Genomic DNA, 12,897 nt, shown 5'->3' with positions numbered 1-12,897 from the left:
AGTACCTCCACTTAAAACAAACAAACAAAAAAGCATTAAAAAAAAATTGTGTTGCTACTAGACCCTACAAGTTCTCCTCTCCTGACAGTTCATTATCCATGAACTTCCTTTTCAAAGCCATTCTACACCAAACTACTTGTCTAAAAGTACTGCTTCATTGTTCTGGATTTTTACTCTTTAGTATCTGTCAAGGTATTACCAGCTCATAATTTCCCCTTCTCTGAGAAGGGAGCTATCCCAAACCCCCTTACTGTGTCTGAGCAACTCAACCTTATTTTCTAGCCATGGCTAGCTAACAGGTCCAGAACTAAACAAGCCAAGAAAGAGTTCCCCACCCCCTGCCCAAAGAAACACGTGATTCGGACTAAGATTTAGTCTCTTGAAACGGGAGACAGAAAACATTAAGGGCTGAAGTATGGCCATCTTTCACCACAAGAGGCAATATACAACAGTGTGGTTGAGAGCTTAATCACAGCCTAGACTCCACCTAAATGTGTATTTCTCCTAACACTGTAACGTCCTTATCTATAAAAGTGAGAGTAACAGAATATCGGCCTCATACATTTGATAATTTAAAAAGATAACTGGTATAGAATATTTAGCAAAGTACCTGACAGTAAACAATCAAAAAAGTTAGCTATTGATAGTTGGTGTAAGCAGCAGAGAAAAGAAAAAGAATCAAGCAGACACAAAGAGAAAAGCAGAAGTAAGATTAAGACTAATCCAACTCCCTTTCTAAGTCATGGATACATTTCCAGGTTAGGATTCTTGGTTCTCATATCCTTATAACAAAAAGTCCCTTCTTTGCTTATTTAACCTTGGAATGAGTATTTCGCTCTACACAAATGACCCTACCTTTTATAACTGTACACTACAGAAATCTACAGTAGGCTGTGCTTCTTCTTTAATTAATGACCCCCATATCCCACCAAATAAAGCTGAAATAAAGTGTGTCCTCAAAAAAATCTTTTAAGATAACTACCTTACTCACCTAGATATCCTGACCATGCCCTCAGAAAGGAAAAAGTAAAAAAAAAAAAAAAAAAAGGCAACAAGTGGGATCTGGGGCAAACAATGCTGGCATTTACCACTCCCCATTTACCTCTTTATCCTCCCTCTCTTGACACCCACTTTCCTATTTTCTAATCTTTATCTGGCCTTTTCAGGCTACTGTGGCACACTCTGAAACAGCCTCTCCTTATTGTGGGTGTTTACTACTAAATTAAAGCATAACTTTCTTTCCTTGGTGACCCATCAACCCCAAACCATAACATGCTACAAAGAGGGAAAAAAAAAGAGTAACCCTATACATACTTCATCAAGTTCTAAAATTGCTATGATTGATTTTATCCTCCATTTGCTAATCCCCATTGTTGTAACACGAGAACAACAGCTATAATTCTGCTACATGCATTCTAACACACCAACAAAACATATCAACGGAAAACTGCTCTGAGTTTCACAATCCTACATAGGGTACTCAGTCATTATTTCTTGCTAATCAAAAATTGCCCCAAAATAAAAGCTTTCATTTTTGCTATCCAGGTAAGTAGAGAAGTTAAAGTGTTTGTTTTCTACCTTGTCAAATTCTCTAGGTAACCCCAAAAGGAAGGAACTACCACATTGCAAATGGTAATACTGTTTATGACTAGTGAAGATTGAATCTATTCCTCCCTCATATTTCTAAAAGTTCAACTGGAAAAATGCTTTTGGGCACAAAGAATAAACATTCCTCCGTCATCGTTACAGAAGGTTTACAAAAGTGTTCAGAAAGGTTAACCAGGAAAAAGGAAGTTTTATGTTGCTTTTGCCAAAGAGACTGAATGTATGAAAATACTGAGCATTCACAGTTAAAACTGTACATGTGTAGATGTAGTAAAAAGCAATGTGAATCATTAAATCCCTATACGTTTTTTTAACTCATTAAACAAAACCTAGCGGAAGTATCAGTATTGTATACCCTACCACCATTACACTCCAAGTGTGATTAGCCAATTTAAGCTTTAAACCAGTGGGTAGGGCTAATGAAGCACAAATACAACTTCATATTTTATCCATTCAAAGTATCCACTGATACATACTTATGAGGTTCAATTTGTTTTTCAGATTTTATAAAATAAGTTTAAAACTACAAGTCAATATTTGCCCCAAATTCAATATTTGAACAAGACTGAAAACCCTTCAAAATGAAGTAAGAGTACGTAGCATCCTAAGCTACTCACTTAAGTATTTTAATGTTTTTGATAAACAGTCCTTACCACTCTGGCTGCTCTCTCCTGAGATTCACATTTTCTGCAAAACCATGGTCCAGTGGGTACTTGAACAATGCCATAGCAAGCTGTTGGGAAATAAAATGTTTTAATATGTGTTAAGATTTGAAGAATTATGGAAATCAAATATCTTTTCAAAGCTCTATTAATTCTCTCTCAAACTATTCACGTAAACCACTTGCTTTACTTGTGTTTATTATACATATCACTTAAAAATATGACATTTTAATAAAAACATTAAAATGTCAATCTTTTGCTCCATTTAAAAGTATGAACATGAAAAATTTCAATCATATTCTTTTGTTAGAAAATGTTAGCTAAAATTTAAGAGTTTTTTTACAGAAAATAACTCAAAAATTTGTTAATTCATTCCTGCATTAATTCATTCCTCAAGTTGAATAGCAAACATTTTAGGCATGTGAAAATGAAAATATTTCAAGTCACCTTTCAAAACCAGAAAGATATTGCAGGGAAAAAAAATTAAATGTAACATTAAAAGTGAAAGGCTTCCATTTAAACAAAATGTCCAGAACAGGCAAATCTATGGAGACAAAGAGTAGATTAGTGGTGGAGTAGGGCTAGGGGAGTTGGGGAGAAATGGAGAGTAACTGTTAATGGATCCAAGGTTTCTTGTTAGGGTGATGAAAATATTCTAAAATTGACAGTGGTAACAAATCCAAAACTGTGAATACACCTAAAACCAGTGTGAACTGTACACTTTAAGTGGGTGAATTGTATGGAATGTGAATTACTTCTCAGTAAAGCTGATATTAAAATGCATGTAAACTACATATTTCTAAATATATAACGTGATTGTTCCAACAAGTGATGTGAATATATACCACACATCTAAATCAGTCTAGTTGCTTAAAAAATTGTTCTATATTAACATTTAACTCAAAATTAAAAAATTCTCCAAAAACCTAAAAATACTTAATACCTGGTTGACAGTCTCTCTAATGAGCTTGCTCAGAGACAACCTGAAAACATCTCAAATATTGGAAAGCTCTTAAGGAATACAAAAGCAGCATAAATTTTTTTTAAAACTCCAAAACCTAAAGTGCTAATCCCTTCTAAAATGTGCAAACATGCCACAGTAAAAAAATGTTGTATCAGCCAAATATAGATAGCATCAATGTCCAAAAACGTGTATTTTAATTCGGAAATGCTTCTAGAGAGAAAATTTTAAGACTTAAATAAACATTTTCTAAATTGGGATATGAGACCACTACTACTTAGCAAAACTTCATCATTTATCATCCAATTCGTAAGTAATGCCTCTACAAATGCCAATGAACACTGTAACGAAAATACAATAAACCAGTTCCAAGACCTTAAAATTAGTACCTAGATTCAAAGCAAGTTGTTTCCACCCCTTAGAAAAAGAAGGTGTGCAACTCTGTTCTTCCTTAAAAGAAACTTGGAGTAACTGCATTCTCTAGTCAGGTTACTCACAATCCCCCAAGTCTCCCCTCCCATTCTGAGACCCCATTCTGTAAAGATGGCAGTTCAGCCCCTTATATTCAGTCGGTTGGTGTGTCCCATACACTACGGAACCTCTGCGTCACCCAATGCCAGATTCAGAAATGGGAAGGGAGGTGGGTTCGTGAATAACAGGGGGCTACAAGAGCCACCAAAAAATTGCCTAGGTTGTTTCAGTCTCAATTCCTTCCCACACAAAATGGGAAGACAGATAAAAGTTCCATGGCCAGAAAGCTACCTTACTAGTGTCCTCGGCTTTTTCGCAAATTCCGAAACTCACCAAACGGAAACACCCAGAAATAAACTAATGCTTCGCACGCCCCTGTTGGCACCGAGCCCCCCCTTCCCCTTTCCCGTCATTTGGCTGGGGAAACGGCCCGACGTAACCCCTCCACAGTTCACCCACCGGCCGGGGCAGCTCGGACCGGCGCTCCGGCGGCGGCGGCGGCAGCGGCGGCCTTCCGCCCTCCTCCGCGGGAAGCTCAGTCCGCGGCGGCGGCGGCAGGGTCTCCGCCAGGAAGCCCGGGGAGCGGCCGCGGGCGCCCCCCTCCCTAATCTAGGGCTGCAGGCCAGCCCCGCCGGCCCCCGACCCGCCCAGCGCCGCGCGCCGCGCGCCCGAGCCCGACTCCATGGCACAGGAAGTCTCCAGACGCTGCGGCAGACGGAGCGGGCGGGAGGGGGAGGGGGCTCCACGTTCCCCAGCCGGAACCCGCAGCAGCGGGGACACGACCGGGGGCCGCGTGCCCCGACCCCCGCCCCGGGCCCCGGCCGCCGCCCCGCAGCCCGCCCGCCCGCCGCCGCCGCCGGCTCCCGCCTCCCGGGGTCTCCAGGCCCGCGGCTCCGGGCGCAGGCGGCGGCCGAATGACACTTGAGAGAGTGAGCGCAGAATCACATGACAGTCCAGGCCACACGCACTTTCTCCCACATGCACAGCCCACACCCCCTCCGCCCCGCCGCGGACCCTCCGAGTCAATCCCGGCTGCGGAACGGGACGGGGGCGGGGCGGGGGGAGGGGCGGGAGGGGAACTGGCAGTTGCTGCCAAGGTGGGGGAAGCGGTGACGGTTGGGAGAGGCCGGGTTCGGCCGGGCGGGCGGTTGGGTGTTTACCTTGATGCACCGCGACGCTGCAGCCGTGCCCGTCGCAATAAACCAGTGGGTTCTCGGCCCAGCCTCTCTCGTCTGAGCAAACGCAACAGCCTCCAATCATCTCCTTCATACTATGGGAGACCTCGTCCTCCAGTGACACGGGCCGGTCGCTAGAGACCATCTAAGAGGGAGTTGGGGGGACCATTAAAAAACACATGCAAGCCAATTAGTGCTTCCCCCCGCACAGCCCCCCGCGTCCCCGCTCCCTTCCCGGCGCCCCGGCCCCCGCCCGCCGCTCGGCCGCTCGCTCACTCGGGCTTTACCGCTTAGTCACTCACGTTCCGCACAGGAGTCAGGAGCCATGTCCTTGCTGACTCCCCCCACCTCCCCTCCACCGCCTCCTCCGCCTCCTCCTCCTCTTCTTCTTCCCTCCCCACCTCCACCCGGCCGCTAACGCTGGAACCCGGAGAGGGCACACATAATCAAGTAGGCCTCCGCACAGGCGCACTGGGGGGGCTCCCGCTGGGCCAGGGGCAGCGAGGGAGGGGAAGGGGGCTGCGCTTCCTCCTCGGAGCGTCACTCGGCGTGCGCGCCCGCCCTGCGGCCGGCGTGAGAGAGAAGGCCCGGGAGAGGCGAGGCCTGCGTGCGCGCCGCCGCGTCCGGCCGGCAGCCCCGACCTGCCTCCCGGCCCCTTCCCCTCCCCCGCGCCGCTAGCAGCCGCCGAGGTGTGCTGGGGGCGGGGCCGAGGGGAGCCGGCGGCGCGCCGAGGCCGGAACGAGCCAACGGGAGGGTTTGGGGGCGCGCACGCGGGGGCGGGGACGCTGGGGCCGCCTTCCTCCGCGCCTTCCGCGCGAGCTGCGTGTGCACGTCTCGAAGAGGCCTCTGAGGGAGGGACAGTGGGAGGGGAGGATACCGAGGGCCGGGAGGGAGGGGGTTTTGTCAGAGTAGCTGGAGGGGACTCCCCGGGGGCATCTGAGAACCTACCTGCCGGCCTTTTCCTCAGGAACTGGCCCTGCTTAACAAGGGTTGGGCAAGTCGGCCAGCTCCCATGAAGGGTGCAGTGAAGCATGGCTTCCTGCAGTTGGCCGCGCGAACTTCACTGGACTGCTGCAGCCTCTCCACCCATTAAATTCACATCCTGGACTCTACCCAAAGTTCACCCTCTGGAAGTGCCACCAGATCTGGTCCATGCACACACCACATTGGCCCCATGACAACTGAAAGTGCATCACAGACAAGGTCAAAAGCCTAGGTTAGGGCTATGCTCAAAGAGGGAACACCACCAAGGTTACCCTCAGCTTGCTGTGTAGACATACAAAAAGTGGTTAAATCAGGAATCAGCAATACAATATGAGGATCTTGAAAATGCAGTTTGAAGGAACCCAAGTTGTCCTAGTCAGTCATCAAATGATAGTTAATACCATGCAACAGCGGAGTCCAGTTTCAACTGAAGATTTCTTCAATCGGGCTCTGTACTCCAAATTTACTCTTGAAAATTTGTCACCTTTCCTGTTTCAGGACAGTTAAGTGGCAGAAAAATGGGAGCCCACTCCTCACATACAAATAAAAAATGGATCAGGCCTATCTGAATAGACTAATTAGCTGGATCCTGAGCAGTTTCAAGCTGTAAAATCTTCCACTGTTGCCCTGTTCCCTGTGTATCCTTGTAAGCCCAGTATTGATTTTAGGCAAAAAAAAAAAAAGTGTCTAATTATAAAAGTTTAGCATAATATAGGAATCTAGATAGACTGTTTAAATGACAAGCATAGTTATAAGGCGAATTTGTGGCTTTGAAAAATACTTTTCGGGCACAAAATGGCTGTTTATCAGGAATAAAGTGAGGATCTGGAAAATGCAGTTACATACAATGCTAAAGGATGAAGGAACCCAAGTTCTCCTTGTCAGTCACCAAAATATAATAGTCTAAACTCTAAAAACATTCCAAGCGTTCTCATAAAGAAAAAAAATGGTGACATGGCTGTTTTTTCAATTTCAAATTAATTGCTAGAATTCTACCTAAGAATTATAAGACATAATGCAATGCAAGCATATATTAGCAAATACATTCAAACATTCTAAAAGCTAAGTGAGATATCTACAGTAATGCAAATCTAAAAGTGTAAATAGGGAAAAATGCACAATAAAGAGACAAAAAAATAAGAATTTGCTTTTACTTATATTAGTGCATTTTAAAAACATGACTACAAGATTCCATATTTATAAAATGCAAATTCTTTTGGGGGTGTGGCACTAATTAACAAATTTCTGACCATATAATAGTTATGTCCTTAAAAATGTCATTGAGATTCTTAAAACTAAACCCATCTTAAAACAAAGCTGTCTCATTTCATGTATTTCAACTGTATATCTTTACCCTTTCACAAGGGATACCAGTTCAACATCCAATTCCTGCTCAGGTTCAGACTCCTAGAGAAGAGTAATTTTTAAGTTAAAATCAATGTGAAATTTCCCTTCCTAAACACTGTAGTCTAACCTTAATGTACTAAAGTATTTTAAAATATATTCATTTTATGTTTAATGCATTTGAGCTTAGTTCTTGTGATGGAATTAATTGATATGTAAAGAAGGATGGGTACTTTATCCTATTCTGTAACACTTAATAAAAGAAATGTAGGCAAACACTTGCTATTTCCAAAACAAAAAAATTCATCGGTTATAATACATTTTTGAAATTCAGAAAAATAGAGAAAATACACTATTTCATAAGTACAGGCCTATATAAATAGTAGCATCTAACACAGAAATTTTATTAAATCTTGACAAAATACAAGTCACATTATATAAAACTGATATTTAACATATTAAATGTTGAATTATGAAAATTTTAAGAATCATAATGAGTGTACAGAGGTCATTCTAATTTTAACCCATGCACTAGATATAGAATTTTTTCTTATGTTATACATCAGCAGTATATTTAATCTATTTCTATATTAAGTGATGAGGAAGAATAACAGACATTATAAAATAGTTCAGATATACAGTTAATTCAGTAAATATTTATTGAACACTTACTGTGATCCAGGGAACACTTACTAGATAACTAGATACAGATAAATATAGCAGTGAGCAAGTTATATTTGTCCTTTGTGGGATATATATGTGTGTACACACATATATATGATGATTGGCTGAATATGCCCAATTCTCATACCTTACAATGGAAAAAACCTATAATTAAATTGCCAGAATTGTTAAAGTTCAAGTAAGTTTTTTAAAAATACATGGTACTGTACCAAAAAAAACCCCATAGGATTTATAGAATAACTTCATAGAAAAGTACACTTTCAATCTTAAAATAATGTGATACTTTAAATCTGATTCTACATCCTCAAAATGTCCTTTGAAAAAGTGTATCCAGTACCTGTTAGAATAAAACAAGAGCCTGTGGTCCCACTATACTTCACAGAACAGCAGCGAACTCAGTCCTGGCTCATCTATTTCTCTGAACTAATCATCTGAGGCAAACCACAAAAAACTCAAGTAAAGTATTTTATGATGTAACCTCTAACCCTACTATAATGGGAAACTATATTTTTTTCCTCTATGGGTAATATATCTTCTCATAATTTTCTTTATTCCTCAACATAGGTGCCAAATTTTTGGATTTGCTTTTCCATAATCACTTACATTAGTAAATACTTATGAATGAAATATTTAGAAACAAATTTGGTTCCTAGGTTAGTATTGCTCATATTTATCTCTTTTTTAAATTTAAATTTTATTTGCCTTCGGTTTGTGCATATTATGTTTACCCTATTATATCCACTGTTAAAGTGTATTTCTATAATGAGGTATAGAAATTGAGTTATATTTCCGTAACTTTAAGGCTAGATTGCTTTCCTTCACTCAGAGTCTTGATTTCCACAAAGTATTTAAAATTCTGTATTGGCTCTGATACTAAGGTTTTTAAACAAAAAGCAATTATTAGAACTCATTCGTCTACTAAACCTCATCAGAATCTATAATCTTGTTTCTAAATAAATTAGTTGGAAAAAGCAATAAGGTAGTTTCTTATGATCTGTACAAACTTTAAGATATACTCTCTTTTACATAAAGGAATCTCTGAACAAAATTTTGTTTTGCTCATTTGGTATCCACAGTTTCTTACCTTTTATGTGAAATTTTGTTATGACCTATATATTTTGCTAGTATGCTTAAAATATTGAGATATTTCTGGAACTAGTTTTGTTATTCATCTTACAATAAGTGAGTATTGTGTCTTTATAAGTACAAACCCACACATGGCACCTATATCATGGAATATTATTGGAAATTTCATTAAAAGGTATTCATTTCAATTATGTTTTCAATTGATATTCTGTTAATGGCTTTTGGGAAATTCCATCTAATGAAGCGTATTAATCTTACTAGGTGATTTTTTTTCTCATCATACTACCTAGAAAGTGTCTTCCACCTAGTAGGCCCACAATAAATATTCATTTAATGTACAATATTGCTGTTTAAAAGCCAACTGCAGCCTGAGCTTTATTCTTCACAGTAAAGCAAAGCTTTATTTTTATGTACAACTGAACTAAAACGTCCAAGTAATTATTAAGAAATTTTCAGATAAATTGGTTTCTTTAAAGATTTTCAATAGTTGGAATTAATTAGCTGAAATTAGGTGAAAAGGTTTTATTTACTGGGTAGTTTATTATTGTCTGTATTTAAATAGCTCTCAAATATTAACCACCTTTCCATGTAAAAGTAATCATTTTCTTAGAAAACAGACTTTAACTTAGAATCAACCATAATTAATATTATTCTTAGATACACTTAATTGTTTAAAAAGTTTAGTTAGATAATTCTGGAATTTAAATTATATGTAATCTAAATTTTTTTAATCTTTTTAAAAATCAAGGCCTAATATTTACTTAAAAGGGTTTAGTTTAGTTAATCTTGTATTTGGTTTCAGAGCTTCTCCTTTCGCTATAAAACTGATATATATGGGCTGGATTTACATTTTGGGGGTAAAAAAACTGTAATTACCAGTAGAAAAATATATCTAAAAGATGCCTTTAGATCCTCTGGGCATTACATAAACCTCAAAAACATTTCAGAGTTGGACTATTTTTTTCCATGATAGAACAATACTTAAAGGTGTTACACTTTTGACTTTTCAGAGTATCATCAATATAATGTAAGAGCAGGAGTGTCAGGTCCATGTTCCCATTTTTTTTTTTACTGACATGGAAGATTTGCATTTCTGTTATAATTAAAGTGTGGTTAAAGTGACATATTTAAGTGTCTGTTTATAGGATACAATAAGGTTATCTGAGTGAAAAGATTCTGGACATGGAAAAGAGGAAAATCAGTTTTTAAAATGGAAGAGAACCTTCCAAGAAATGAATCACATCTTGGACTGAAAAAAAAAAAAAGAAGAATCAGAAATTAAACTGAATTGCTAAATACTATTTGGACCAAAGCTCACTTTTTAAGATTTAAATGTTTTCCTCTCTCAAAGGGGCCACTGGTTACCAAATCCAGAAACAAGCCCAAGAATATGTTAATTAACTGCATTGTGTCCCAGAAAGAATGAAGTTGACAAATTCATTTTTTAATTCCTTCAATTAATAAACTGTTTGCCTGGTACATCTTAGATTTTTAAAAATCTATAGTGTATATATTTACCTCTTGAAATTGTACAGTAACAGAGCCAAGGGCCACCATGGCCCCATAGGGTGAATCTTATGAAGCTTAACATTCCTGGCAAATTAAACACACGAACCTCCGATCATTTTTTGTCAGTCTTACTTTACTGTGGCACGTAAGAGCCTGAATGTAGGTAATTTTTATATGGTGGCAATTTACCCCAATTATAAAAGCAATGGTCTTTGGTGCAAGCACAAATGGAAAATATAATGACAGAAAACTAAAGAAAGGTATTACAAAGACTGACCTGGAATGCTGCGTGTCCCCTCTCCATCCCCACCCCCATTCATGCCCTTTTTTCCGACCATTTGTTGTTTTTCTCACAAGTATATCATGACTTGTAAGATTTTTTAATTTAAATGGAACCCCCAAATGCCTGAAACACTTAAAGTTGTAAAAAGATTTACCTTCTACCATCAACTACATGGCAGATAAACTTATAAAGCTATTCTAAATATTCAAAGACATAAATAAAAAATGTAAATTGAATCCAAGTAGCTGGGGAGGGGGACCATGGGAGGATGAGTGTGGGAGGAATGAACAGATTGACAATATCTAATTTTCAACATCAATTATTTTCTCTTCAAACCTTTCCATAGTTACACCTCAAATGATTTCTTTTATAAGAATTTCTCCCTATACTCCAAAATAACTGAATGATTTCCATGAGGAAATGCAAGTTTAGGAAAAAGATCCGCAAAATGAAAGTGTTAAAAATGCAAACCACCTCTATAGCATTTCAAATGCAAAATCACAACCACCACTACCTTTAACTGACTCTTAAGGGTTCTTTTCAAACATATGCTATTTATGAACATCATCTGTTAACTTCTTCCTTGTAATTCAAAACTCTTGTCAAATGATGTTTTCATGATGACGTGTAAATATAATATTCCATTAGAGATCAATTCTAATTGGTTTTTAAAAATCCACCTTGGGAAACACTGCGGTATAATACACAGACTAGTAATGGGTATTTTAGAAGAAATTTCCGCAGTCTATTATAAATCTAGGTCAAAATTACTCTCTTGCCCTACTAAGGCTTGGGCCAAAGGATTGACATTATTTCTTCGTGAGTTTTCACACTCGATGACTTTGGTCTTGTCTTCAAGACTCGCGAGCACTTGTTGGAAATCTTTATTTTTTAAAACTGTGACGTTTGCCAGAAATATTTTTTTCCACATGCCTCACAAAGGAAAACAAGCAGAGTTTCGTAGGTGTCTTACAATGATTTCTTTCCGAAACGTGGTCTAAGAGCAAATGGCACGTTTTTCCCTTTTGAATTTCACTGTTATTCTGAAAATGCATTTCACGTTAAGAAGCCAAGCCCGTTTTTTGTTAGGAGTAGCTCAACCCAGCCTTTTAAAATTAGACTCCTTGTATACAACAAAGAGCTGAATAATAACAAATAGAGACAGCTAGTGTGCTTTTCCGCAATCCTTTGAACCCCGACATTCATTTTCGAATACATACATTTCAAGAGATTTTCAAATAGGATATGATCCGCTCTAACTTTCCAGATGCAGGGGGGAAAAAATGCCCACGTTTGTCTCTACCTAGTTATCACTTTCAAGACACATCTATGCTGCTTTCCCTCCTCTTTTCATGTGCGGGAAGCAAGCTCTCCCAGCTTCCTCCCATTTAGCGGCACGTTGTAAAGCCTCCCTTCCATGTGGTCTGGAGTTGGGAACCCCTCGCTGGCCGGCACTGATCGTAAAACTTGCTGCGCCGACCCGACCGGGCCCAAGCGTCGGAGTTCGGGGAGGCGGGGGTGCGGGCCGAGTCGGGCCGCGGGACCCCTCCCTCGGGAAGGACGCGCCCGGCGAACCGCCGCGCGAGGGCTGAACAATGGGGGCGGCCGGGCGAGCGGGGCCCGGCTCCCGCTTCCTCGGCGGCGCCGGCTGCGCGCCTGGCCCCCGCCCACCGGGCCCTCCCCGCCCGCGGTTTCGCGCTCGCCCAGCCGGCGCAGCCTTCCTCCCGAGCGCCGCGGCCCGCGGCCCGGCCCCGCGCTCGCCCCGCCGCCGCGCGCCTGCTTCCCGTCCCCGGGCTGCACTCCTTCCTGCGACACCGAGGCGCTGCCTTCCGCGACTCCAGCTTTCGCTGCAGCCGCCTTCCCGCTATTTCCTTAATATATTTCCTAAATTTCTCTTTTCTTTTCAGCAGTGGATGAGATGTCTGACTTCCACCTTAATTTTAATTTGCTATTTCCCTCTGGAAAAGATTCCCCCAGAAAATTCAAAATCTAGAAGGAAATACAGAAAATCCAGTAAAACCTTTAAATACATCGGGGGTTTTTCCTTCTAATTTTAACGCATTTATGTCGTCTAAACTAGCAAAAGAACTCTCCCCTCAGTTTTTATTTCCTCCTTTAAATACTGTTATTTCA

At 40.8% G+C, this 12,897-nt stretch overlaps 1 protein-coding gene across 12 annotated transcripts in view; it reads right to left on the bottom strand.

The window, feature by feature from the left end:
• Positions 1–5,522, bottom strand: part of MLLT10 (MLLT10 histone lysine methyltransferase DOT1L cofactor) — a 161,278-nt gene extending 155,756 nt beyond the window's left edge. For 3 of the 12 annotated variants that reach the window (XM_032473923.1, XM_032473924.1, XM_032473926.1), the window contains exons 1-3: positions 5,177–5,520; positions 4,860–5,019; positions 2,259–2,338 (exon numbers count right to left, since the gene is read on the bottom strand). In XM_032473923.1, coding sequence (XP_032329814.1) covers positions 2,259–2,338; positions 4,860–5,019 — 240 coding nt within the window. In that variant the 5' untranslated portion in view covers positions 5,177–5,520. Of the gene's footprint in view, positions 1–2,258; positions 2,339–4,158; positions 4,549–4,859; positions 5,020–5,150 lie in introns of those variants that run through there. The other 9 variants (XR_004317496.1, XM_032473931.1, XM_032473921.1 and 6 more) reach the window with 8 other exon arrangements.
• Positions 5,523–12,897: the final 7,375 nt, after the last annotated feature.

The sequence above is a fragment of the Camelus ferus genome, chromosome 35 (genome assembly GCF_009834535.1).
Source record: "Camelus ferus isolate YT-003-E chromosome 35, BCGSAC_Cfer_1.0, whole genome shotgun sequence".
NCBI classification, from domain to species: Eukaryota; Metazoa; Chordata; class Mammalia; order Artiodactyla; family Camelidae; genus Camelus; species Camelus ferus.
Note: the sequence above shows the minus strand (reverse complement) of the source record. Positions and strands in the feature narration are given on the sequence as shown.